The sequence below is a fragment of the Harpia harpyja genome, chromosome 9 (assembly GCF_026419915.1).
Source record: "Harpia harpyja isolate bHarHar1 chromosome 9, bHarHar1 primary haplotype, whole genome shotgun sequence".
In the NCBI taxonomy this organism is placed as follows: domain Eukaryota; kingdom Metazoa; phylum Chordata; class Aves; order Accipitriformes; family Accipitridae; genus Harpia; species Harpia harpyja.
In genome coordinates this window covers 34,338,131-34,362,686 of record NC_068948.1, presented here as the reverse complement: position 1 = coordinate 34,362,686, position 24,556 = coordinate 34,338,131, and the positions used below count along the sequence as shown (strand labels likewise).

At 44.5% G+C, this 24,556-nt stretch overlaps 2 protein-coding genes across 11 annotated transcripts; one reads left to right on the top strand and one right to left on the bottom strand.

The window, feature by feature from the left end:
• Positions 1-4,473: 4,473 nt before the first annotated feature.
• CDK2AP1 (cyclin dependent kinase 2 associated protein 1) lies at positions 4,474-19,547 on the top strand. 4 transcript variants are annotated; one of them, XM_052795356.1, is made up of 4 exons: positions 4,474-4,871; positions 14,816-14,922; positions 15,783-15,909; positions 18,721-19,547. In XM_052795356.1, the coding sequence occupies exons 1-4, from the start codon at positions 4,664-4,666 to the stop codon at positions 18,786-18,788; spliced, it is 510 nt and encodes a 169-aa protein (XP_052651316.1). In that variant the 5' UTR covers positions 4,474-4,663; the 3' UTR covers positions 18,789-19,547. The 4 variants fall into 4 exon arrangements, with proteins under 4 accessions (XP_052651316.1, XP_052651318.1, XP_052651317.1 ...); XM_052795358.1 differs by lacking the exon at positions 4,474-4,871 and adding an exon at positions 6,377-6,515; XM_052795357.1 differs by lacking the exon at positions 4,474-4,871 and adding an exon at positions 7,266-7,377.
• On the bottom strand, positions 18,846-24,422 carry MTRFR (mitochondrial translation release factor in rescue). 7 transcript variants are annotated; one of them, XM_052795365.1, is made up of 5 exons: positions 24,321-24,360; positions 22,571-22,683; positions 21,863-22,161; positions 20,919-21,159; positions 18,846-19,855 (listed from the first exon to the last, which is right to left on the bottom strand). In XM_052795365.1, exons 3-4 carry the CDS (start codon positions 22,124-22,126, stop codon positions 20,947-20,949), a joined length of 477 nt encoding a protein of 158 aa, XP_052651325.1. In that variant the 5' UTR covers positions 22,127-22,161; positions 22,571-22,683; positions 24,321-24,360; the 3' UTR covers positions 18,846-19,855; positions 20,919-20,946. The 7 variants fall into 7 exon arrangements, 5 of the variants coding, with proteins under 5 accessions (XP_052651325.1, XP_052651323.1, XP_052651321.1 ...); XM_052795363.1 differs by lacking the exon at positions 22,571-22,683 and adding an exon at positions 23,103-23,598 and having other exon boundaries at positions 24,321-24,340; XR_008236451.1 differs by lacking the exon at positions 22,571-22,683 and having other exon boundaries at positions 20,186-21,159; positions 24,321-24,422.
• Positions 24,423-24,556: the final 134 nt, after the last annotated feature.

The window sequence follows — 24,556 nt, the reverse complement described above, 5'->3', positions numbered from 1 at the left end:
TAATACGACATCTGGCCTGGGAGGAACCATCTGAAAGTGGGGAGCAGGGCTAGGCTGAGAAAAAGTTTGGGAGAATTTAAGGGGAGAGCCCGTCCGGAATAGGCATCCAAACTTCGATCCGAAATTGTTGCAAGCCTGTCTGCTGACACAGGCCAGGCGCTGGGAGAGGATTTCCTGGGGCCTGGCTCATGGCTGCTGCCACAGCACTTTTGGCTTCGGCATTCTGTATTGCAGCCCCCCTTGCAGAGGGTCTCAGAGGGCTGTTTCATGCAGGGGGGGAGCTTCCAGGGGTATTTTGATGATCTTGAAGGTCTTTTCCAACCAAAATGATTCTATGATTCTATGATTCTATGATTTTGAGGTGTGAGAAGAAAAGGCAACAGGGTAGAGCTGGGGAATCTGCATTTCTATTCAGGATTGGGTGTTTCTCGTGCATTTTGGTGAAGATGGGGCAGTAAGCAGCAAACATCAGCCAAAGAGCAGATCACAGTGGAGGGACACCAAGGGCTGTCAGCTTTCTCTTGGGAACCAGGAGGGAAACCTTGTACCATCAGCAGGAAGCAGTCATAGGGAACAGGAATGTAAGGAGCTGTAGCAGGGTGATAAGAAGAGAGCAACAATAGTGCCAAAAAGGATAAAATACACAATTTTCCCCCTGTGCCAGTGTCCCAGACAGCCCCAGGAGCATGTGAGGTGGCCCTGGAGCAGGGCCCAGGGAAGGAGGTATTCTACACCAGGAGGTGTTGGCTCATTAACAACCCCAGTAAGAATGGTACTCAGCTCTGTGAAGTATCTTTTAAAATGCTATTTGTTAGAGCTGACACTCACTTGCCTCTACCACTTGTGCTCTTCAAAGAGGTTAAGCCTGCCTTCACTCAAGGCTTAAAAAGCTTAATTTTCAGCCTAGGCCTATCAGAGACTTTTCACTTCATTTTGGATGATCATCTTTGTTTTAGCACAAGAGAGCAGTTGGGAGACTTGCAGGTTAAATTAGTGCTCAGAAACTTGTAGGTGCCTCTATGATTGTTTTATGTGTGATGCTGGATCCCTAGAAATGTGAGGATAAGTATTTGACTATAAACTACCTCCAGAAAAAGGAACAAACTTCCCTTCTCTTTCCCCTTGCTGCTACGTGGGTCTCTGTGGTGGGTAAAGGACAGTTAGAACATCCCTAAGTCACTCAATTCATTAAGCCTGACAACAATTAATTACATTGAAATTAATGTGCAAATGCAATGTTTTACACATGTCAAAGACATGCCAGGAAAAAACAGGGTCTCACCATGCCATCTTTAATTCTTCTTATTGTTGATTTAATCTGAGATGACAAGAAACAAGCCTAGTTTGTGCTCTCCATTTGCAGGTCTCCAAGAGTGTTACAGCATCGCTCTGCAGAAACTGATGGCTATTTAGTTTTATTTCCAGATACAAAGGGACAAACAAGTTTGTCTTCAAGCATGGCCCAAGGCCCCTAGCTCTGCCACGAAGAGCCATCCTGATAACCAGCTGCCAGCGCCTTCCAACATCACACTTTGCATGTGGATTCCTTACACCCTCGCCAGAGGGGTACAGCATCCAGCCTCACAGAGGGAAGGGAAAACCTCCTTGAGATCAGTCAGAGCTTGGCTCAGCAGGGGCTGGAAGGCTTACTCTGTGGAAAGACTGGCTGCTGAGTATTCCCAGTGGTTTGGGAGGAGCAGAGGTGAGAAAGTCAAACCAGGAGAGGGAACAGAGAAAATACAAAGAAAAGGAAAAGAGGAGGGGGACAGGGTGAATGCTGCAGATCTTACACAACTGAGAAGAGGTAGCCATACCTGGAAAATATATCATCTGTGCTTGCAGACGACTGAAGAGACAGGCACCTCTTATTGTACATCCTCCCTTGCTGAAAAACGTAAGCACACACATTTATTTTCAAGTTACCTCCTAGTGTGGAGAAAGCTTGAAAATGTCACATGTGTGATAAAATGGCTCTGCTGTATTTCCTGCTCTATGACTTGGCCACTTGGTGATTAAGAGCTGCTTCTGCTGTCAGTAAACAAGACTGTGCCATCAGTCTGCAGAGCAGGGACCTGCGGCTTGCTGCAAACAGCCTGGAGCATGCACGCTGCTGGAACTGTAGGTGTTACAGTCGATGCAGGGTTTTGCATGTGCAGAACACAACTCTTGGCAGTGCAAGCCATGCTCATGACATAAAACAAGTTTAAACTGCAGGCAGCCGCTCCAAGGGAGCTTGAATCTGTGGTCACCCTGCTAAATTGTCGGCCCAGGGGCCAAGCACGATGGTGGTTTTATTCTTGTGGCCACACCTGGTTCAAAACAACTGAAGTGAATCCACAGAGCACATGGCAGATAGGAAGAGCTTGTAGGAACTTCCTACCCAAGCCAACTTAAGCGGTGTCTGCAAAAAAACAAGAGGCAGCTAGTAAAGTCAGTTGAAGCTTACATAGCATCTGAGGCCAAGCAGTAAGGTTGTAATTTACCAGGGTCTTGTGTCGTGTGCCACCACTGCTACCTGTGCCCAGAGAACTGTGGAGCAGACGTAAAATACTGAGATGTGGTACTGCTGGGTTCCCACTTACAAGAAAATAATCTGGCCCTACAAGCCTGACCATCTCATCAAGCCTGACCCTCACAGTTTGCTCCAAAGCTCGCAGTGTCTTTTGCTGAAGAAAAGATAATCTTTACAGGATCGTTTCCTTACCCCCCCCCCCCCGAATATTGTATATTTTGAAGCTGTCATTATAAAACCCAAGCAAAACACAGGGGATCTTGTTCTTCACAGTGTTGCTCTGAGCGCAGCTTTGCAGAGTTGGTGTAAAGCTGTGAAAAACACAGCAAGCTCGGAACACTCCCATTTCGCACTCACTTGGTGTGACTGTAAACAACCTCACAGCAATGGAAAATCCCAGAGCGGCATGCCCCTCGCCTGCAGGACTTTGCTGGCCTTCCAGGAGTCAACAGAAAGGCAGTTATTTACAAATCTGGAAGTGAAGTTTTAGGGATGCAAAGTTCTCTAGTCACACAGTGCTGGATGTGAGGGTTTACCAGTGTGATCTTTCAGGACTCTAGTAACAATTACACAGTTAAAGCCCGAAGCACCAGTGTGAAAATACTGTCACTGAGTGTGTGATTCTATGCCTGGGGCTCTCAGGTCCCCTCTCCAAGAGACCGGAGCGTGGATCAGTTATTGTAAGGATAGTCTGTGCCACTCTGGCCTTTGCCACAATAGCTGGAGTCACGCACTTGGACCAGAGATAAAATACAAAACCGTAACAAGATCACGTATTTCATCTGGTTACCAGTCATATTTTTTAGATGTTTCTTTCATGCAGTGTGCAGTCGCTAGGGCATGAGCCGAGGAGTCTTAAAGGCTGGCTCGCTTTTCCCACTCTGCCTCAATTCTCCTTTATGCGGAGAAAATCACCTAATTGCTCTGTAACTATTTCCATGTCTCTGCAATGGAGATGGTACCTGCCCCCCTCTGCAGAGCAGTCCACAGTGAGAGATAGTATGGGCCTAAATCACTGTCACTTAAAAGGAATTTGCCCCAGACTTCCCAGGAGCAGGATCGGGCTATCTGTGTTTGCTGTCAGTGGCATTAAAAGCAGTATATAGGCATTAAGAGCAGTATATAGCTTTGGATAGATATTAACACCTGCAATAAAACTACCAACTACCTCACCGATCCCAGAGTGGCTTCTGGTAAGATATACATGTGGGTCTTGTCTTGTGGGTCTCAGGCTGAGCTGTGTGCCAAAGGAAGGGTCGTCCAGGTCCCAAGCAGTTATATAGGTATAAATCTGGAGTAATTTAACGATTATAGAGGTGTGCTTGAGATTAACTGACAGAAGGAGCAGACCTAAGTGTCCTGCAGTGAAAAGCATGAGTTCTGAAGTGGCAGATGCAGGCTGGAAAGCTTCATAATTTAATCTGCAAATCTAGATTTTTAAAATTGTTTTTGGGGGGGGAGTTTTACTGCTGCTTGCAAGCAGAAAATGAGTCAATTATCAACGAGATTCGTATTTATTTTTTAATCCCTCAGAAGCTGCAATCTATATTAACATTCAACCTTCAAGTGGAGAGAAACAGTGGTTTGAAAGAAAAGAAAAAAAAAAGGCAGATTTTTCCTTGGCGGCATCTAGGGAAAAAAAAAAAATCTTTTATTCTAAAATTATCAACAGGTATTTTCCATCAAAATTAGCGGGGGGAGACGGGGAATAAATCAGAGGTGAACGCCTGATTTGAGGTGAGGGGGGGAGGCGGGAAGGCAGCGACAGTTGGGCCACCCTGAGGGACGCGTCAGCCTTTCTCCTCTGACAGGGGCTGCTGGCCGCGGCCCCCCCGCCGCACGGCGCAGGCAGAGCCGATTTAAATGAGAAGTTGTGCCAAAACTTTCCGAAGTTAATTAAAACACCCCCCCCATCTCGCCGTCGCCGGGCTCCCCGCCTGCCCGCCCTCCCCTCCCCGCCCGGCTCCTCTCACGGCGGCGTCCCTGAGGGGAGCTCCATTGTCTGTGAGGGGATGGCCGCGGCACCCCCCGCCGCCGCGCCCCCTCCGCGCCCCCTCCGCGCCGAGGTGCGCGGGGCGCCGGGCCGCCGCGGCGGGTGGCTGCCTCGTCTCCCCCAAAGTTTTTGGATCCGCGTCTCCTCATGATGTATGGATGATATATTGCATTGTGGGTGTCAATATAACTGACGGCCATATTTGCCGGTGCTGCTACTGCTGTAAACAACCCAAAGTGTCTGGGAGACACGGAGACGCTTCACTGAATTTCAGGACGCTTCTCCTCCTCCCGCTGGCCATGTCTCTGGGAATGTCTTACAAGCCCAACTTGAACGCCCACATCCCCGGGACTCCCCTCAACCCGGGTAAGTCCGCGGCGGCAACTGGGTGGCAAGTTTGGGAGGCGTGCGGCGGGGCGCCGCGGTGCTGCACCGGCACCTGGGGGGAAGCCCCGGACTCGAGTTTTTGCCCAGTCCGGTATGGCGGGGCAGCGGCTCCGCGCCGGCTCCGCGCCGCCATTACCAGCGCCCGCCCGCCGGCCGGCGCCGTTAGTCCCCCACCGCCGCCGCCCCTCCGCGGGGGCGCCGCGCCCGGCGGGCCGGCCCGGCGCCTCCGCCGCCGCTCCGGGGCTCCGGCCGCCGGGTTTCCTCCATGCTCGGCTCCCCGGGGCGGCTGATTGATCTGGATCAGGAATATTCCGCCGGCGCCTCAGCGAGGACCGCTGCTGGCGGGACGCCGCAAGTGCCGCTCGCGCCGCGCCTCGCTTCACGCGCGCGGCCGCCGAGCCGCTCTCCTCAGGCGGAGGGGCCGCCCCGGGCCGCTCTCCTCAGGCGGAGGGGCTGCCCGGGACCCCGGCCCCGCACCCTCCGCCGCCGGGCGTGAGGGGGGGGGACCGCCAGCGCCTCAGGGGGACCCTCGGTCCCCGCTCACCCCTCGGAGTCTCCCGGCTCCGCGGAGCAGCCCGGGCGGAGGAGCCCTCTCCGCCCGCTGGAGATTTTTTGGAACGGGGTGGGGGGGTGGAGGCAGGAATTGCTCTTTATTTCTTGCAAAAGCCCTTTTAAAAAATTATTCCTCTTCCTTGGGTCTGTACAGGAGTCTTTCCAACTTTCCTCTTTAAAAAGTTTCCTTGATGGCATTAACTTTTTTCCTTTTTTTTACTACACCCCCCCCCCTTCCCCCCCCCCCCCCTAATTTCCGAAGGTAACAGCAGGCAAGTGTTTTTTTCTTGTGCTGAGGTGTTTGCTGGAAAAGTGGGTCTCCGTTGCGGGGAGTGTGCGTAAATCGGTGCGGTCTGAACAAAGCCGCAATAGCAATTGCTTCGCTGTGGAGTATTTGGAGGGGATCTCGCTAATCTGTGTACGTCGGCTAGTATTAAACAGAACCAAAATGGAGAAGTTGGATCTGACTTAAAAATAATATTTGTCTCCCTTCCCCGCAGCCCCAGCCTGCAGGGTTGGCATCAGACCATGCGCAGCCAGAAATCAGGCTGATTTTTTTTTTTTTTTAGAAGAGAAAGTTTCGCAGTTGGGTTTAGGAGGGAGGGAGGGAAATCTGCCTGGGTGATTTTTACAGCGCCGTTTGTGGTTGTAATCCTGGGGGATTGATGAACGAAAGGGATCAACAAGATGCACCTCTATTCTAGCTACCAGGAGAGCAGCAATCTTATTTTACCGCAAGGAATCATCACCAGCTGGTGGATGAACCGAGGTCCCTATGCCTCAGACACTTTGATCCTGTGTGGAGCTGAGCTCGGGGGGGCTGCGAGCGTGTAAAGGCTCGTTGTGCCTGGGTTGTGTGTGGGCAGCACCGGGGGCCCGAGCGCTGGTCTGCAAAGGGGTCAGGAAGCAGGGGATGTGCTAAGGATTTTTTGACAAAAAGCAGAAGTGTCACTGGAGGAAAAAAAAAAAAGAAACAAAACAAAGCCCAGCAAGGGAAACCGTTCTGTCGGCTCCCACGAGAACCTGTGCCTTGCTCTCCGGAACAGCCGTAAAATTGCAGGGAAAACAAAGGTGGTATTTTCCGATGGTGGGTGAGGGGTGGGGATTAGGTCATGCTATGGGGGGGATCCGAGTCTGGCTGCTCTGCGAGTGAGGACTGCAAAATCTCGGGTCAGACATGCCGCTCACAACGTGAGCTGAGTGGTGAAGTTTCTGTCTCCAGTCCTCTTGCTGCCGTGTCTGTGTGCTTTCTAATGCTCTGGCTCCGATCAGGGTTTTAGATTCTTTCATGCAGTTTTATCTTTCCTTCCCCCCCCCCCCCCCCCCGCCCCGTCCTTTTTTCCTCGTAATGGCAAGTTAGCAGCAGTTTGCTGTCATGCTGGAACTATTCCTGTCTAAGTTGTCCTCTCTTCTGAGTTCGGATCATCCTCAACACCCCCAGAATCTTTTCAATGAAAGAACGTCCTCCTCTGAATCCAAAATGGGCTCTCTCTTCCCTCCCTGTCTTCTGCCATTATCCTCACGCACCAGCTCTTCCTCTAGCTAGTGGTATTGCCAGCACCGTGGCCTAAGGCCAAGGGAGTTAGACAAAGCAGTCCTTGCAGTTGCACATATCGCATTCAGAGTGATATGACTGCAAATGGCCCCCTCCTTTCTGGAGCTTAATTCTGAGTTGAAGGAGGTTGCTGCTCTATTGTGCTTAAATTAAATGCCCCCCAGCAGGATAAATCCTAGGTTTGCTTCCAAACCTGGGGTGAAGGACACCCCCCCCCCCGCACCCTGTCCTGCAGAGGAGAGGAAAACAGGAAATCTGTCCCTTTTGGCCTGAAATCAGCCCTGCAGAAGCCTCTCTGTATGAACGCTGAATATTTTGGTCTCGGCCGACGGAGGGCTCTGGGCAGCTGTGGATCTCACAGGGATTTTCCTCTGGGAGGTAATGCTGCTTCCCTGCAGTGCAGGGCTTCTGGTGCAGGAGTATTTGGAAAGGCAGTGTCGACTCAGCTCCTGGAGCTGCGTCCTTGCTGCAGAGCTAACTCCTTTCAAGTTAGGCTGAGTGGCCACTCTGCAAAATCATGTTTAAACTGCACTCAGTAAGTGGAACAGCGAGATGAAGCAGTTGTGGTTGATGGGTGACTGTGCTCTGTTCTTGCACGGGCGCATGTTGGGGACTCAAAAACCTGGACTGAAGTCCTGAGGGAGAGGAGCCGTTTCGGGGGAGGGAATATGGGGAGGAAGCCTCTGTGGGTTGTCGGCAGATCTGGGGATGACTGCGGGTGAGGAAAATGAGGCTGCTCCGCGAGTGACTCAGGATGCTGGAAGCATCTGGGTGCTGACTCCTCTGCCTCACACCAGGCTAAGGGAAGAAGAATGCGTTGTTACAGCAGAATTTGGTGCCTATTCCTCTTCCCCATTGCCCAGGTCAGTGGTGACACCTAGCCCAGGGTGTCTGCACCCAGGCTTGCAGTGTTTTGTCCGAAGTACCAGTCACCTTCCTGGAGGGCCTGTGCTCTGGGAATTGGGCCCCTGTGTGTAGCACCCCAGGTTGTTTGTTCCAAACTGCGCTTGGGGAGCCCTATTGAATCTCCTGCCCAAGCACCTTCTCTGCCTGGGCAGTAAAAAGGTGGTCTGTTAGGGACCTGCAATGCTGTGGCTCTACCTACCCAGCCTCACCTGACCATGCAGTGTCCCAGGGGAACACTTGCTACCCCTTCTAACAGCCATGTTTTGATTTGTTTGTATTCTCTTGCATATCATACTGAGTCCTGCAAAGTAGTTTACTCCTCATCTTCCTTGTGTTTCATATTGTTTAACTCTATTTCTCTGTAAGAGGGCCAGCTGCTGAGCTGAGGGTGAAGTAGAGCATCTCCATTGACTTCAGTAGAACCAGAGAGATTTATACCAGCTGTGAACTGGTCTGTAGTTTGTCTTTCCCCTTGTTTCCATGTGTTTTCTGGCTCTGTGGATATTCACCAGCATTCCTATTTTGTACGGAGTATGCACAGGTCAGAGAAAAGTAGTTTTAAGATACAGAAGCCAGCAGAAACAACTTGGGATTTTCCTTTTGTTTTAATCTGATTCTTGTAGAAATGTCAAGTTTCAAGACAAAAACCTGTTACTGTAATAAATCTTAAAAACTGTTGTATGTAGGATCTGGAAAAACAAATTCCAGTGGACTGTGACAAGGGAAGGAGCTGCGTCTTGGCTCCACACGAGCAAGTGGTGACCTGTACAACAGGTACTGCTGTGGCTGAGGACCAACAGGGCTGTCAGTGCACCTGCCACACCTCACAGCAATCAGAAGTTTCTTGTTGAAAAGTGCAAATTCTTACTGAGAGGTGAAACGAAAAGAATTTCCCTAACTGGGGCTATAGCTTGCAGATGGAGAGACCAACCTCATTCAGTCCTGAGAAATGATACCAAGCACACACTAGGCCATTCCCTATTATCATTAAGACTGCAGTGCAGACTTGCATGAGCAAACAGCTTGCTTGTTACCCTTTACAGAGACAGCTTATGTTTGATATTGTTTTCCATATTGAGAGGTTGATTTTGGAGCGGGAATACTGGAAGGAATACTGTTTGTAGGCAGAACAGAGAGCAAAGTGTTCGTGCCATAGCAGAGGGGATAATTTCTAGGAAATAGACTCCACCCTCCGATTCAAACTGAAATTTGGTGGTTCCCTGATCTCTTGAAGTCCATGTGAGGTTAAAAATGATCTGAAAAGAAGCACGCTAAACATATTTTAGAATTAGCAATTTTCAAGTGGACTTGTTTGGACATTTAGAAAACTGGCATTTTTGGCTTTGTCTACCTGAGTGTTCAGCTTCAGAGCAATGGTATGCTTTTCACAGTCAGCAAATCTCATTGTCCCCACCCATCACATGTTGGTTGAGTTGCAGAGTGGTTTTGGTTCGTGCTAACTTGATTACTTTTCGATAAAAGTAAACTAGAAGCTCTGCTCCAGTTGTGCAACACTGATGCTCCATCCATTTTAATGGGAACACAAGGGTCCAAAACCAAGACTGGACAGCTTTGAACCATACCTACAATACAGACACTTACTCTGGGGGACCAGACTAAAACCTAATCTTAAATTGTACCCCCTCACCTCAACTACATGTGGTGTACATGTACCAAATGCTTTCATCTTTTGATCCTTTCCTTGTTGTGCCGAATAACTTGCTAGTGTAGAAATGGCCTGTGTCTTAAGCTAGAAAAGAAGAATGGTGAGGAGTCCCAGTGACTGTCTTTTGTTTTTCTGATTAAAAAAAAAGGCAGGGGGTTAGGAAGAGGAGACATAAAACATGTCCGTTATCCACATGGAAAGATTAAATAAAATGAGAGTACTAGAGGAAAGGCCCAGAGTGTGACAGATCAAAAGAGCAAGGCCTCTGGCTGTTATGATAAAGAATGTCCTAGTTCTTGAGAAGATATTTATGTGTGTGCGCACTGGATTTTTTTAAAAGGAAATAGTTTTATTCAAAGAAAGGTCTGTTTCTGCCACAAGGGCTAATGTTTAAGGGGGAAATAGTGGGTGAAAATACAACTTTCACAGCCAGTGCTATAAGGAATGTCTTGTGCAAATGAGAATGGGGTCCATTACTTTAAATTAAAAAAATTATTGGAAGGTTGGGGGAAATGGGGGCTGTCTGTCTTTGCTCTGGGTTGGCAACTCCTGTAGAGTTCAGTGTGTGGCTTGGCTATGCAGTAGATCTACCGGTGTAGAGATGCACGTGGCGTCCCATGGATGGCAAGGAGTTCCAAAGTGCATAGATGGCTAAGGAATCAAATAATCTTGTAGTCAGCCAAAACACTACAACTGTGATTCAGGCTGTGTTCGGATACTCGCTGCAGAAATGGCTGTGCTGGTTGAAGATGTTACGTCTCCCCTTGTGCTTGAAGATGCTTAGCAATGTACGTTGCCAGAGCAGCTTACATGAACGTTTCTCATGTGTTTTCTTGCAAAGTTGTCCAGTTTAGGACAGAAGAATTTATATCCTCTCAGTCGAAATACTCCAGCCTGGCTGTCTTTTACTGCATACTGTCAGGAATCAAACTGCCATCATCTGAAGCAGATGAGGAACGTCCTCCAGTTGTGTGGCAGAGGCAGTAACCTCCAGCACTGGGCTCTACATAAAGAGGTGATGACCACTAGCCATCTAAATGGCAACAGCCTTTATGTTGCAAGCAACCTCAGCTTGAAGAGACAGTGAAATAGAGATAGAAGCAGTGAGATACCACAGACTATACCATGTACCTTGGATAAACTCCAGGCTACAGGTATTGCTTCTTGTATCCTGTCATGTTTGTGTGTACAGAGAGTTTGTAAAATGGCAGGAGTTTACCTATGCAGTTTTATAGGACCTTACAAAGTACAGGGTAATAGAGAAACACATATCCAATGTGGTTGGCTCTTGGCTTGTCTAAGTCATTTCTACATGAGTAACTTGGTGAGTTGAGTAACTGTTCCTGATTTTACTTTGCTGTTTGTGAAACAGGTTGGCAGTTGAGCTGTGTAGATGCCATGGCATCTGTTGGGAGCAGATCAGGTGAGTGTATCCTGGCGTTTCTGCTCTCACTGCTTCCTTGCAGGGTACACAGCAAGCTGCCTTCCCAGTTATTATTCCAGCAAAAACCAGCAATAGAATTAAGAATTAAAACTTAGATCAGCAAATTGGTATCATTGCTCAAGCTTGGAGACAGTAGCAAAGGAGCTGCAGGGAACCCTACAAACCTATCAGAAATTAATTGGAAGATTCCTGGTCAGTGGGAATTTAGGCAAACAAAGATTGATTCGAGATCCTTTGTCTCCCAGGGTGTTAATTTGGGCTCAGAGAGACTGCTGGAAGGAAGAGATTTTGACACAAGAATCTCATTTCTGTTTGCTGTATTGTTAGACACCTCCCCCCACCCCCCAATTAATAAAGATTAATATTGATTAACAAGAAAATCACTATATTTTTGTGGGCAAAAATGCTTCTGGCAGTCTTCTGTTTGAATACAGAAATAAAAGACATTGTTGGCACAAGAATAAATGGGTATATAAAAGGTTTTGTGTACATTTAATTAGGAAAGTGGAGGGAGGAAAGTGTATATTAATTTAGGTTTTAAACAGCAGCAAGCACTAAGACAATTCGGGATGTGATACAGGGTGTCACTTAAATTCAGTACCAAGCACACTCCCTTTTTGATTCTGTCAATTCTTAACTGTCTTGTCTCCATTGTCATTTTAACGTGAGACTGCAAGCCTCAATTTAGATCCCCCCTCCTTTTTTACTCTCTAGTGAATACCTAATCATCACACTGATTTTTGACTGGGTATTGACTGTGAGACTTCCTGGCCTAATTTTTCTTGCTAACTATAATAGCAATAGCTGGTGATCTTTTTTTTTTTTTTTTTTTTTTTTTAAATCTGAGATATACAGGATGTTCAGACATGCAGATGTATTTTGGGTTAATTGAGTAATAGTCATCCAAGACCCAGGGCTTCTGCTTGAGATTAACGTACAAAGTGATAGGTCAAAAAGCTCAAGGTCTGTTACCCTGTGAGATACTAATACCCCCACAATTAATTTCATTTTCATCATTGCATCATCTTAAATTGAGGTGAAATCAAGGATTTTTCATTTTTTCCCCCCTTCCAGCTGAGTTTGACTGGCACAACTTCTGACATGGGTGGATGGAGGCTGGTACCATGGCCAAGTCAAATCCTTTTCTTTGTTCTCGGGGCCTGCTGCTGCTGATAAAGTGGTCGGCGCATGGCATTATGTCTTATTACATTTTTGATGCAGACTGCAAAGAAACGGGTAAACTCACCATGGTTACCACGATCTGTCATTTGGCAGGGCATGCCGTACTCAGCAATGGCCTCTAGTGTCTGCAGCACAGCTCTGCATATGTCGTGGGTACAGTAGACAATACAGCACCCCTGGCTGCCGAGGAGACGCAACTCTACTGATCTGACTGCTAATTCAAATCAGGAGCGATGCTCCAACTCCAGCGGCAGGTTCTTACTCATAGTTGCTTCCTGAAAGTTCTTGTTTGTTTTTGTCATTCAGTGTTGACTGAGTCACTGCTGGATTCAAGCTCCCATGCTGAGACCAGCTACGGTCCACTGCAATGCCGTATGTTGCTGGCTTTCACATCTGTGAAACTTTCTGGTCAGCCCCTAGATTCACTGCTTTGTCTTGGCACATCACATTTCTGGTAGGGTTTCTTTCTTATCTAGACATACCCTGCTGTGTTATTTTGTACAGACCAAGCACGTGTCATTGCTTAAATCGACATAACCTGAAACTATAGCTAAATTATCTGTACTCTATTATCATTAACCAATGTGGTGGTGATGAATTGGTTTTTGTTTTGCATGGGCTGCAGCTAAGGTTTGCTCAGTGGGTAGAACAGGATTCCTGAGCCTGGTCATCAGAGCCCTTGCCTTAATTCTGAACCAGTTTGGAGCTCCCAGGTCTTGTATGTGGCTGTTTGCAGTAACAGTTCAGGAACAAGTCTTTGCAGGATGGGTCTTTTGTTTTACTGTACATGAGGAAAAATCGCTTAAGTCTTTCTCTGCTTAATTGAGGTAATTAAACCTTCTTACCTTGCAGCACAAGGGGCTCATTAATGTTTCTGAAGCATTTTGAAGTCCTTTGAGGAAAGATGCGGTTTGCTGTTGTGTCATGTTTGATAACTGTTGAAATTCAGTCATCTGGACTTGAAATATTGACTGAGTTGTACATACAGAAATCTTATAATTGTGCATGTATTTTGATAATGTGAAGAACTAATTGAGAGAATAGCTGACAACTGTGGTGTTCCTTCACAGTGCCGTGCTCTATGGGTGTGTTGTTTAGTTTTTGGGTGTTTTACTATGCTTTAGCAAAGTGTGACAATGTGAAACCTTAGTGACGGAAATGCAGATTGTAATGGCATAAAATTTTGCAGCTTAGTTAAAGACAAAGAGAAAACTTGCTTTTTTAAGGTGACTTCGTGACCAGCCCAATTTGCCTTTTCTAGGATCTCACATCCAGTTAGCTATTAAAGATTAAGAACACACTTTCTTCTTGTAATGAATACACCACCACGGTGATATCCTGTGATTAATTCTGCAGTGGAAAGAGACTTCCCAACTGAGGACAAGAGTCTGTTCCACTATGTTCAGCAGTGCTTTTTACACTGTAACTGCTGGCTCTTTCTTTTTGTAGTGAGGGGAAAATATGAAATCACTTGCAACTTTAAAACAAAGCTAGAGATTTACATAGTTCTGAGCCCCAGTGACTTTTAGCATCAGTTTAATTTAGATTTAAATGAAGGCTGGTAAATGAGATCCGTTCCTCATATGAAAGACAGTTGGGAATTTTCAGCAAAGGAGTTTGTAAGGGGGAAGACTTTTCCAGACAGCAGGCAGTCTGTGTCTGTGCCTACAGGCAAAGACAGCAGCATCAGTGGATGTAGGGGCACTTGAGCTGCAAGAGTGAACAAGTTGAATGGTATAATGCTCCCTTAGTCCTGAGTGTACAGTCCATAACCAGCAGGTCCTCTAGCACTGTTGTGAAATGGGTAGCATAATTAAGCCCCCTAAGAAAAATCTGAAAGTTCTTTCTTAAACCCAAATTCTTACTGTTGCAGTGCAAGGGGGAAGAAGTGTTTTGATCGTTCATTTCTGGAGCAGTTTGTCAATGATCACATTAGAGTCTGTTTCTGTATCTCCTAGCTGACTCAAAACCCTGTAGATCTGAAGATAGTCTTTTGTAACTTTAGCAAAAGTAACCATAACCCAAAGCGATGTTATTTTTCCTTTGGTTTACTTATATAGCACAATTTGACTGGCTAAAAATGTTTGATATCGCACAAAGAGGAATAACGGTAGCTTTCCTCACCTCTGATGTCATACAATGAGCAACAGATCTGATATACCTCAACTGACTGTTCCCTATGAATAGTTTTGGCATTGGCTGAAAATAGTACTGAGGGTAACTTGCATTGACCATGTGATGACACTTTGAGTTGCAAAATTACTTTCAGATAACTTGCACTGAAAAAGCAAAAATAGCACAGTACATTAGACTCATCTATGTGGAATGTATATATGCAAAAATAGGGCTCCTTAATATTTACAGTTTGTCTAGGCAGAACAACCTGTCATGCTACACTGTGTTTCACTTTTAGGCAAACAATTTGCACTGATAATGTTGCAGGCTGTGCTATTTTCACGTGTACAGCAAACATTAGAGAAGCATTAATTTAACCATTCTCTTCCTAGCAAGGTGAGAGGTCACAGCTTTAGAAAAAAGTGATTAAAATGTGTCCCAATGGAACAGACTAATTAATCTTTAGATAATAACAGATTTTTTTTCCTCTTTTCTCTCTACAGCTGGGAGTGTTCACTCTCCCTCCACAAGTATGGCAACATCTGCGCAATATAGACAGCTTATAAATGACTACGGACCCCCATCTCTAGGCTATACACAAGGGATGCAGGTACAGCTCTGCTGCTTGTTTTTCTTTAATCAGATCACTGACCCTATGTTTGCATAGTAGCATGGATTGTGGCCTGTAATCTGAGGTGTTCCTCCCTCCCACCAAGATTTGAAATCAAACCCAAATGGCAGACTGATTCATCGCACATGTCTTGGGATCAAATTAGACTAAGCAGAGTGCTGAGTGAGATTGGTTACTAATTAACCGTTAGTCCCATCCCATCTGAGTCACAGTGAAACATGTCTTGAGTTATGTTCTGATAGTAAGGGCTCTAACATATTTTAAAACGATTTGTTAAAAAATTAATATTTCTCTACTGTTTTTCTTCGGCAAATTTACACTCTAAAATTTAGTCTTGTGAATTGTGTGTCACAGATAGTCTTATGGGCTGCTTCAGAAATCTGGTGGTAAACTTCCCATGAAATGTATTTGACTTAATAGGATTTCCCTTATGATATGGGCAGGTTTGTTTTATCTGCTGCTCACTTTCCCTGCCTAGCTAACTTCTCCACAAAATATACACCTAAACATTGAAAAAGCAGAAACCGAGTTAAATAAGCAATTCCCAATTTGCTGTTCTTGCAGGACTGTTTTAACTTCTGTTTCTCCTAAGGTCCCAGTCCTGTAGCTGCATCCTCCCAGTTGATCCCAATTTTTGAAGGGCACGTAGCATGGTGTCCAACTGTAGCAGCAACCACAAAAAGAAAATCATATTTATATAATAAACCTGAAATTTTATTTTTTTAAAAAGTGGCTTCCAGGGCTATTTCTGGTCTTCCATGAATTTCCAGTTGCTATTTGTTGTAATTGTGGGTTTTTTTAGCAGTATTTGATTGAGATTAATCTACTTTCAACTACAGGGTACCAGCAGCAGTCAAGTACCGCAAAGCAAATATGCAGAACTTCTAGCTATCATAGAAGAATTAGGAAAAGAGATTAGACCCACGTACGCTGGGAGTAAAAGTGCGATGGAGAGGCTAAAAAGAGGTAATGTGTAAATTTATTAAAAAAAAAAAAAATCATGTCCCATCTACTTTGTGCACTGACTACTTGTATACTGCTTCATGACAACTGTTCCTTTGAAAGGAGAGAGCTGTCTTGAGCTCATCATTAAACTAGGCATATTAACAAGCAACTGAAACCTTGGGATACTCTATTCATGCTGTATTTAATAGATAAACCAGTGACAAAATGTGTTTCATGTGCACAAGGGGTGTTTCAGTTAATAATTCAAACCTTATTGTAGAACCCTTAAGGTCTCTAACGGATATGTTCTTTCAGGTTCTTTGTGACTTACTTGCCCCTTCAATTCCCTTTTCTCCCCAGTTTCCAAAATATACAGCCAAGCATTGTTTACTTCTTCTCATATACATCACCCATCTACTTGACCCAAGAGTCTTTACTGAAGTGCATTTTCCCTAAAGAAATACTACGTTGTGGTAATTCACACTAAGGCTGGTGGAGAGAAGAGCTACAAAAAAAAAAAAAAAAAAAAGGTTGTCAGGGAAGGCTGTTCAGACTGAGGTGTCAAACATACACATTCCTCCTCTCTGTGGAGTGTTGGGCTGCTTGGGCTCCGTTACCTGTTGTCAAGTGGATGTCATTAAGAGACTACTAGTAAGGGACATAGAAGCTTTTAGGCCTGGCTGATGAGGTCTCTCTTGCTTTGCTTTGTCAGCTAAAAGGGGTAACAAATGCCCTTTCCTTGCAGTGTAAAAGAAACCCCCGCATGCCCCACTGCTGACATCAGCTTGACATTGTCCTCTGCAGGGGACATGTGAGGGATATTTCTGAAGGAGCAGTGGGACATTCCACTGCTCCAGCTCCTGAAATGACCCTGAAAGGCCATTGACAACAGTTGTGCTGGCGGTTCGGTCCTCTGACAGTATAATGTAGTTACCTTTTCCTCCCTTTCCTTGGTCCTTGTGCTGAGTTTGGCTCATGCATTCAAGCCTGAATGGGAATGTTACTGTAACAAACTAACTTTACCATCTTACAAATCCCCCTTACGTTTACCCAAGACTACAAAGCTTTATTTAAGGCTCAACCATTACGGGAGAGTAATATATCTGCCATGACATGCAATAAAATGACTAGTAGCTGTTCTGGGAAAGGATGCAATAAAGTCTGCTGATGACTGGTAAGTGGAATCTGGCCCAGCTAAAATCAATGTTGCTGGAGTCTCTCTTTATTGCATTGCCTGAGTCAGTATTAATAGATCATGAATGGCAATAGGCTAATGCGGACAACTTGAGAGAGACCGGGAAAGATGCAGACGTTCTCTGAACTGAATGGTTCAGTTTGATGAGGAAAAGTTGTTTTGCTGCTTCTTGCAACAAGTATTTAGTTTGTTGGCTAACACAGGTTTAAGATTCAATGCTGCTGCTGTGACTTGCCAGTGTTGCAAAGAATCCTAAAGAAATACTTTTTGCTGCCATCTTTTGGTCACAAACACACCTCTCTTTCCATTTTGGGAGCCTAATGGCTGAAGGAGCATGTGCAAGCGTCAGAGCAAAAGTGATTGAGGGTAACCACGTGACTGCAGCCTCCATGGCCATGTGGAGGTTATTTCTGAATAAAGTCCCCAGCTCCACCCGCTCCTAAGCACAGAGGCTGCTGACCTCTAAAATTGGCCAAATTCCCAGTGTTCTACATAATTCAGGGTAGTTCTGCTGCATAAACTGGGCATCCTGCCACCAGATCCAGGTCTAATGCACTGCTTTGAGTACACGTTTCTGCATCCCGCAGCTGCAGGATGCAGCTTTACTTGTCTTTGTCAGTTTAACCCTCTGCAACGCCTTGCACCCATCAAGCCTCAAGTCAGTACTCCTTGGACGTAAAGGCTGTTGCTGTGGTCTGGGCTAGCAGCCTTCTAGAAACAGAATCCATTATCTCTAACTAGAGATTAAACCTCATCTATTGCCTTATTGTCCTTTCTCCACCTTGTTAAGGAGCATGATTGAGCAGAGACATCACCTTCTATCTTGTCCTGTCAGTAAAATAGAACCTCGTTTGTTGAAGAAAAATCTGTCCGTCTCTCATTTTAAAATCTATCTCAAGCTCTGTTCTTTCAGCAGCTCTGTGAATATGAATCTAGATTTAGTTGCAGGATTAGGAATCAAGGTCCAGATTGCTGGAACGCAAGGCAACAGGACTTGTAGTGGAAAATTCCACATTATGTCTATCAGATGAGAGTAGATATGGCAGCATGTAAAGTGGTGATGATTTACACTGGGAGCTGAGCCAGTGTTAGGAGGTAACTTTTTGCACACACCATAAAAAATTTCTTCTTACTCTTACAAGAGACACAACTTGTGTTTAAGCAGTATTATGAAGGCTTGGATTTTGATGCGTCCTCTCAGAGAACTATCCCAAGGTATTAAGACTTTTAGAGCTTGCTAAAATGACTCCCCAAATAACTGTGTATTTGTCTCACTCCACTGTAGCAAAATAACTAACAGGTAGGCAAGATGGTTTTTTTTTTTCCCTTTTTGTTAAGTCTCTGGTTTTAAATAGGCCTGCACTGCACATGAAGATACACCTGTCACTGCAGACCTACAAATCTTAATCATGCTCTCATTCCTGGTTTAGTCCCTTTTCAATTTATAGTGCCAGTTTGGGAAAGCAAACTTGTTTAGCAGCAGCTGATATTTGGGAAGCGAGGGATCTCTCCCTTTTCTGAGGCATGCTGTGGTAGCCTTGGCAACTCGGGACAGAAATAGGTAAACCTTTCTCTGGACTGTCATTGCAAGTGTGACCTGAATGAGATGATTTAAAATATGTCCAATTCTTTTGCAGGCATTATTCATGCTAGAGGATTAGTTCGGGAATGCTTGGCTGAGACGGAACGAAATGCAAGATCCTAGCCCACTAATTCAGTTGGAAGATTTTCCATCTCTTAATGAAGAAAAAGTAACACTTAGTCCTTTTGACTCTTGAAACATTCAGACAAATTCCTTTATTTTGAATGTTTTACCTTTCTTGTTTTGCCCTTACAAAAATGTATAGTTAAGAATGAGAAAACAAGGGTTTTTCAACTTACTGAGAGTTTGCATTTTGTAAAGACATTAAAACTCCCTAAAATGTTTCTAAAACAAGAAAACTGAACTGCATGCAGAGGAATGCTCTTTCTCTCCCAGGCTATATTTCAGTTCTCTTCTTATCCAGCCACAGTCTCATTCTGTTTTTTTTTCCTTTGACTATATTCACTTAACCCCAAACTGTCAATCTTTCAAAGTTTGACATAAGCTCTAAGGATTTTTTTTAATAAATGCAGAATAGCATGCTGTACCTAGTAGTCTGCTAAGTCACAATTTGTCATACAGCATAGACCCTGCTTAGAAATAACCTTCCCCTTCTCTTTTTTTTCCTTTTTTGTTTGTTTTGCATAAACAATTGCATGACTGCTAGTGCTTTGAAGTCCACTTAAAGTGCATGAGTTATATGGAAAACAGGGAAACCTATTGAATAATAACAAGGTCCTGGAAAGCTAAGTTCTACATTAAGGCTGGAGATTTCAGTTTAAAGTTTGCCAAAAAAAGAGAATTCTGGATAAATTACTAAAACTGTTATTTGCATCTTTGTATGTATTTATTACTTGACGTAATAAAGCTTATTTTCATTAACAGTTTGTATTAAAACTATGTACAGTCACTTTGATCGGATTCATACTCCATGAACAAGAACTCTCAACAGATAAAAATATAACCTTCATGCAGGAGGCTCAAGTTCAGGAACGGACAAGGGAATGGGCCTGCAGATTGCTAGTGAGTTTCCATCCATGGCACAGTCTGGATGCAGTTGATCTCTGTAAGAAGGTGGTATAGTTACTAGTAGTCTCCATTGCTTTCAAAATATTTACTATGGCTTTGGTTCTTGAAGCACCCTCCCTTCACTGTTGAAGGCCAAAACTTGGTGGCAGCCAGTGAGGGTGCTGTCCAAAAATTAAAGAGAAATTCTGGTTAAGCAATTAAAGTTCTTAACAGGATTAAAACAGGAAAGTATACTTCACTAGTGGCTTCAAAACAACAGTAACAAAGGAAATGCAGCTGCATGTATTTGCATAAAATGGGAAACTGTCAGAATGAGTGAAGATACTAAAATGCCCAAGTTTAATTGCAGCATAGCATAAACATAATAAATGACTGTAATTTACTATTGTACAATCAAATCTAAATCCTAAGGGAGATATCTGGGATATCTACTACATATGGAGCTATGGATACTTGAAGAAAATACAGTATGAAGAGGCAAAGTTAATTACTTCACAGCTTGGATGAATTGGATTCTGTTGCCTTGGGAGGCAGCTTCCAACACGTGGTGTTCTTTATCTGTAATGACTCAATTTTACCTTTGAACTGAAGAACATGACGGATCAACCCTCACTTGCAGGAGTGCCTTCCACCCCAGTGCTCTTCACCACTCCAGATAAGATTTGTAAAGCTTCTGTTTAAACTTCATTCATAATGGAGTAGGACAGAGCATTTGTTCAGCTAACAGATCTGAAGGAGGCAACCAGCAACTGGTGTCTCTTTCATCAGCATGTCTGTTTACACCATCAGAACCAGTATCTGAACCTGGTCACTGTTTATAAAGGATTTGTGTCAGTAGAGGCATTGGTTGAGTAAGGATGGAAAGTTATAACCCTTTAGGGCTGTTCTCTGTATGTATTGGAACTCCTACAAAGCATCATAAGGTATCAGCTGGGCAGTAGATGTATTGAATTTTTTTGTCTCCATTAACAATGGTGGAGAGGTTATAGTTCCTTTTTAACAAGGATTGGTTCATCATCTTCGGAACTTGGCAGAAAAACTGATTGCTAAAAGTCATTAATGAGACGATGGCAGACAGAATTAGGAATACATGACTGCTTTTATCACGTCAGTTTTACAGTAATAGCAGGTCAATACTCAGTATTTCAGTTCTGCTTATGAAGCCCTACATCATCTGCTAGTTTGAAAACTGTGTTTAGGTGTAATGACAAACGTTTCCCTTACCCTACTAGGGCAAGTCAGTATTTCACGTTTATTTCTTATCCAATTGTTGCATCTCTTTAAAATGCTTTTTCCTTTCTAGGTTTTCCTTTGCTCTTCTTTTTTTCTCCTGCTTCTTCTTCTCTGACGCTTTATTCTCTTTAAAAACATCACTGTCTTCACCTTTGTAGAAAAGGTCAACTTTTTCCTGCAGGATTTTTCTGGCTATCTTTCGGTTCTGCTCCACTGATCTTGTTTGATGACACTGAAGAAATAGAACAGGACGTTTTAACTGGAACTTTAACCTGTTTATTCCTCTGCTTTCCGTTTCAGTCTACATATTCCTGCCATTACAGTAAAGAAACTCCCCTCCCCCCACCCAAGCCAAGAGCATCCTCCTACGCAGAACGGCTGGAACTTTTGTATCCAGATACATTTTTGGAGAGGCTGCCTAATAATTATTTGCTAATGTAACTTGTCAGACTGGCTTTTGCATTAATCTTTAATGCTTCCATATTATCTTGGAAAGCTTCTTCTGAGTCTAATGTAACTGTATATTCCCCTTGTGATAAGGAAGCAAAGATTAATTTCAAAGTATTAATCCACAAGAAGTAGGTAAGAGTAATGCTTAAAAAGAATCTGCAAAATGAGTATGATCAACTTGTTAAGGAAGACATTCTAACTCACAAGAGGGATAGGAATGTGGCAGCTGCCACTGAAAGACAGCTACAATGAAGATACATTTTATTGAAAACTACAAAATAGTACTGCATGTCAAAGCCAGGAAGATCAGCTGTGACCCCAAGTTTATTTATCTGCTGACAGCCAAAACCGCTTCTTGCTGAGATTCTTTACAATACATACAAACTTTTCCTCCAAGACATTTGCACTGTGATTATGCTTTACTATGAAAGGAGAGATGGAAGACACAATGCAATTTGTGACTTAATGAAATAAAATATAATTACCTTCACTACAATCCCAGATGGAATATGCTTCAAGACAACACAGTTGTTTGTCTTATTTGTGGCTTGACCTCCTGGGCCATCACCTCTTACAAATGTTTCTTTTAATTCTGCCTCAGTTAGTCCAATGAGATTGAAAGAGTTCTTCTTTCCTGCTGCCTGAAGTAAGGGCACTCTGAGCAGAGAAAATTGCTGCTTCTTCAGAATCCATGGTCTCCACGATGGTGTTCGTAAGAACATAAAAGGAAATAAACTTGGAACATTCATACAGAAATGGGGACACAGTTTCTTTGGAATGAAACCTGAAACAGAAGTGGAGAATGGAGTTTACCATGAGAATCGTTGTTTTAAGACGATCTAGTTTAGCTGCATGTCCTGAGTGATATTTTGATACTCAGATTTATTTTCAAATAAATTTGAATGGTTTCGTAGGCATTTGCCTTGAAAATTTACCATTCTGAATGGAATTTCAGTTCTCATTGCAACTAGGTTTCTTAAAATAGTCCAGGATTATTATTTCATTGTTGAAAGGGATGTGGAAAACAGTATATAAATTAGTACTCCTACCAACACTTGGAAAATACTACAGATAGATAGCAAAAAAAAAAAAAATGGAGAGGAAAGAGAGGCTACTTCTATCTTGCAGTGTGACTGGGAAGCCTTTGTGGACACTCCACTCATGCCCAGGTTGTGTCTTGCTGGCACCAGTACCTGCAATTCACATGTTGACACATGCCTGAACTACCTCAAGGGAGGACAGGTGAGGGCACAGGAATCTTCCTCTGAGGTTGCCTTAAACAGTGCTCTAAAGTACTGAAGGAAACCTGCTGGAAGAAGCAGCAAATTTACATAATATAACTGGCCCAATAATGTCTTGGCTTCCCATGTTTGCTGGCTTACAGTCATGGAAGACTGCAAAGAGGAGGAGGAGGGAAAACAACAATCAAAAAAAAAGAACAAGACTGTATGTAGAACATTTCTGTCCCAAGGATATAGATAACAGAAGTCAGATCTGGCAGAACAGAGCTCAAGTAGTGTAAACATGTCAGAATGCAGAGATGGATTTTTACCTGTAAGAATGATGCACGACTGCTCAGTCAAAACAGCTGACTAACGGTGCACAGCAGAACTCTGGTATGTATATTTACAGCTACAGACTGATTTATGATTTTGAGTTCTAAGATGCCTTTTTTAATGCTAGGTTAGTACAGGAAACAGAGTAATCCTTATCTGAACAGATTACCTGATCTAGGCTTTTCTTTTGACCTTGCTCCATTACAGTGGTTTCCAGATTTTGAGGTCAAGCTCTAGCGTGCATAGGATTTGGTGAGTGGTCTAATACAGCAAATGTGGTAAATTCCATTTCAAATCAGAAGTATTCTATGTTGATCCTGTTAACAAGCTTGCCCATCTTGCTCTACTCTCATAACTTCCTGTATAGTCCATCAGATGGAGGAAAGAGAATCAAGGAGTAAGCAGACCACCAGGTTTTCAACTACTACTTCACATGCTGATTTTTCCCAGGTCAAGTTATTAACAAAGGCAGAAAAGTATGCATGGAAGTATGCATTATCCTCATGGATAATGAGGAATGTCAGGCTCTACTGCTGTCAAATGGCACTCTTCAACAAGGCATTAGGTAAGCAGCTGTTGTGCTTGAAATATTTCAATTCAGAAGAAAATACTTGTGTGTGAAGAAGCGTCACTTAGCAATAAACATCCATAAAAGTTGAACATAACTGTTGAAATAAAAATAATTTTAAAGCAAGCTTTTATTGGCAAGTAAAGATGTCCACTTGGTGGCACTAGAAGGTATAACTTTTTTTTCTGCAAAAAACAAGCAGAAAAAATCAGCAGAACTACTACCTAGTTCTGATACGTAACAGTAGGTTTAATATGGGCACTGCCCATTTAAAGTAGCTTGTTTTGAAACCAGGACTGACAACTGTCCGCGCTGCCCGATCTTAATAGGCAAGGTAAAAAAATCATCTTCACTGGAAGCCTGTTTCTAATACCTGACACTCTAGAACAAGAGTAAACCTAGAACTAGAGTTTTCTCGAGATTTCAACTTAGCACAAGAAGCCTCCAAGAAACACATGCCTTACAGCGCATAAAAGATCTTAACATGACAATGATTTAATTCTTAAAACAAAAAAGAAGCTTTGCTTATGAGATTTCATTGCTTATGAGGCGTCCAGGAAACGAGGCGAGTAGCAAGATTTCAGTAGCGGCTCCAGCGCAGCTCCACAGCGGCCACACGCCGCTAAGAAGGTAAAGGGCAGCGGCCGCCCGAGACCCGCGGCTCCGCGCTCGCTGCGCCACGACCCCAGCCCTCCCAGGCCTGCCGCCTCCCCTCCGGACTGAAGTCACGAACGGGGCCACGCCGCAGACTCGACTCCCGGCGGAGCCGAGGTCAGCTCCCCGCGGGCACGGGACACTGCCCGCACCGCCACCTCTTACCTCAGGCGACTCGGGGCGAGCGCCACCGCCCCCTGCTGCCGCCGCATTGCGCAAGCGCCGCCCGCTGCGCACGCGTACTCCACCCTATGCGGTCCCGCACCCCTTCGCGCCCCGGCGGGCTCCTCTGCGCATGCGCACCGCGCGGAGGCGGAGGGGGCGGTGTTACCGCCAGGCTAATTGGCACTTGGGAAACCAATCGTTGCGCTAGGGGCGGGCTTACGCACGCCGTCCATCCA

Bases quoted from the DNA above. Each gene is read 5' to 3' on its own strand.
- CDK2AP1 (XM_052795356.1), top strand. From the start codon at position 4,664: ATGATATATTGCATTGTGGGTGTCAATATAACTGACGGCCATATTTGC. The intron at 4,872-14,815 runs GTAAGTCCGCGG...TTCTCTCTACAG, and splicing joins CGGGACTCCCCTCAACCCGG to CTGGGAGTGTTCACTCTCCC. The intron at 14,923-15,782 runs GTACAGCTCTGC...TTTCAACTACAG, and splicing joins GCTATACACAAGGGATGCAG to GGTACCAGCAGCAGTCAAGT.
- MTRFR (XM_052795361.1), bottom strand. From the start codon at position 22,126: ATGAATGTTCCAAGTTTATTTCCTTTTATGTTCTTACGAACACCATCG. The intron at 21,160-21,862 runs GTAATTATATTT...CTATTTCTTCAG, and splicing joins CATCTGGGATTGTAGTGAAG to TGTCATCAAACAAGATCAGT.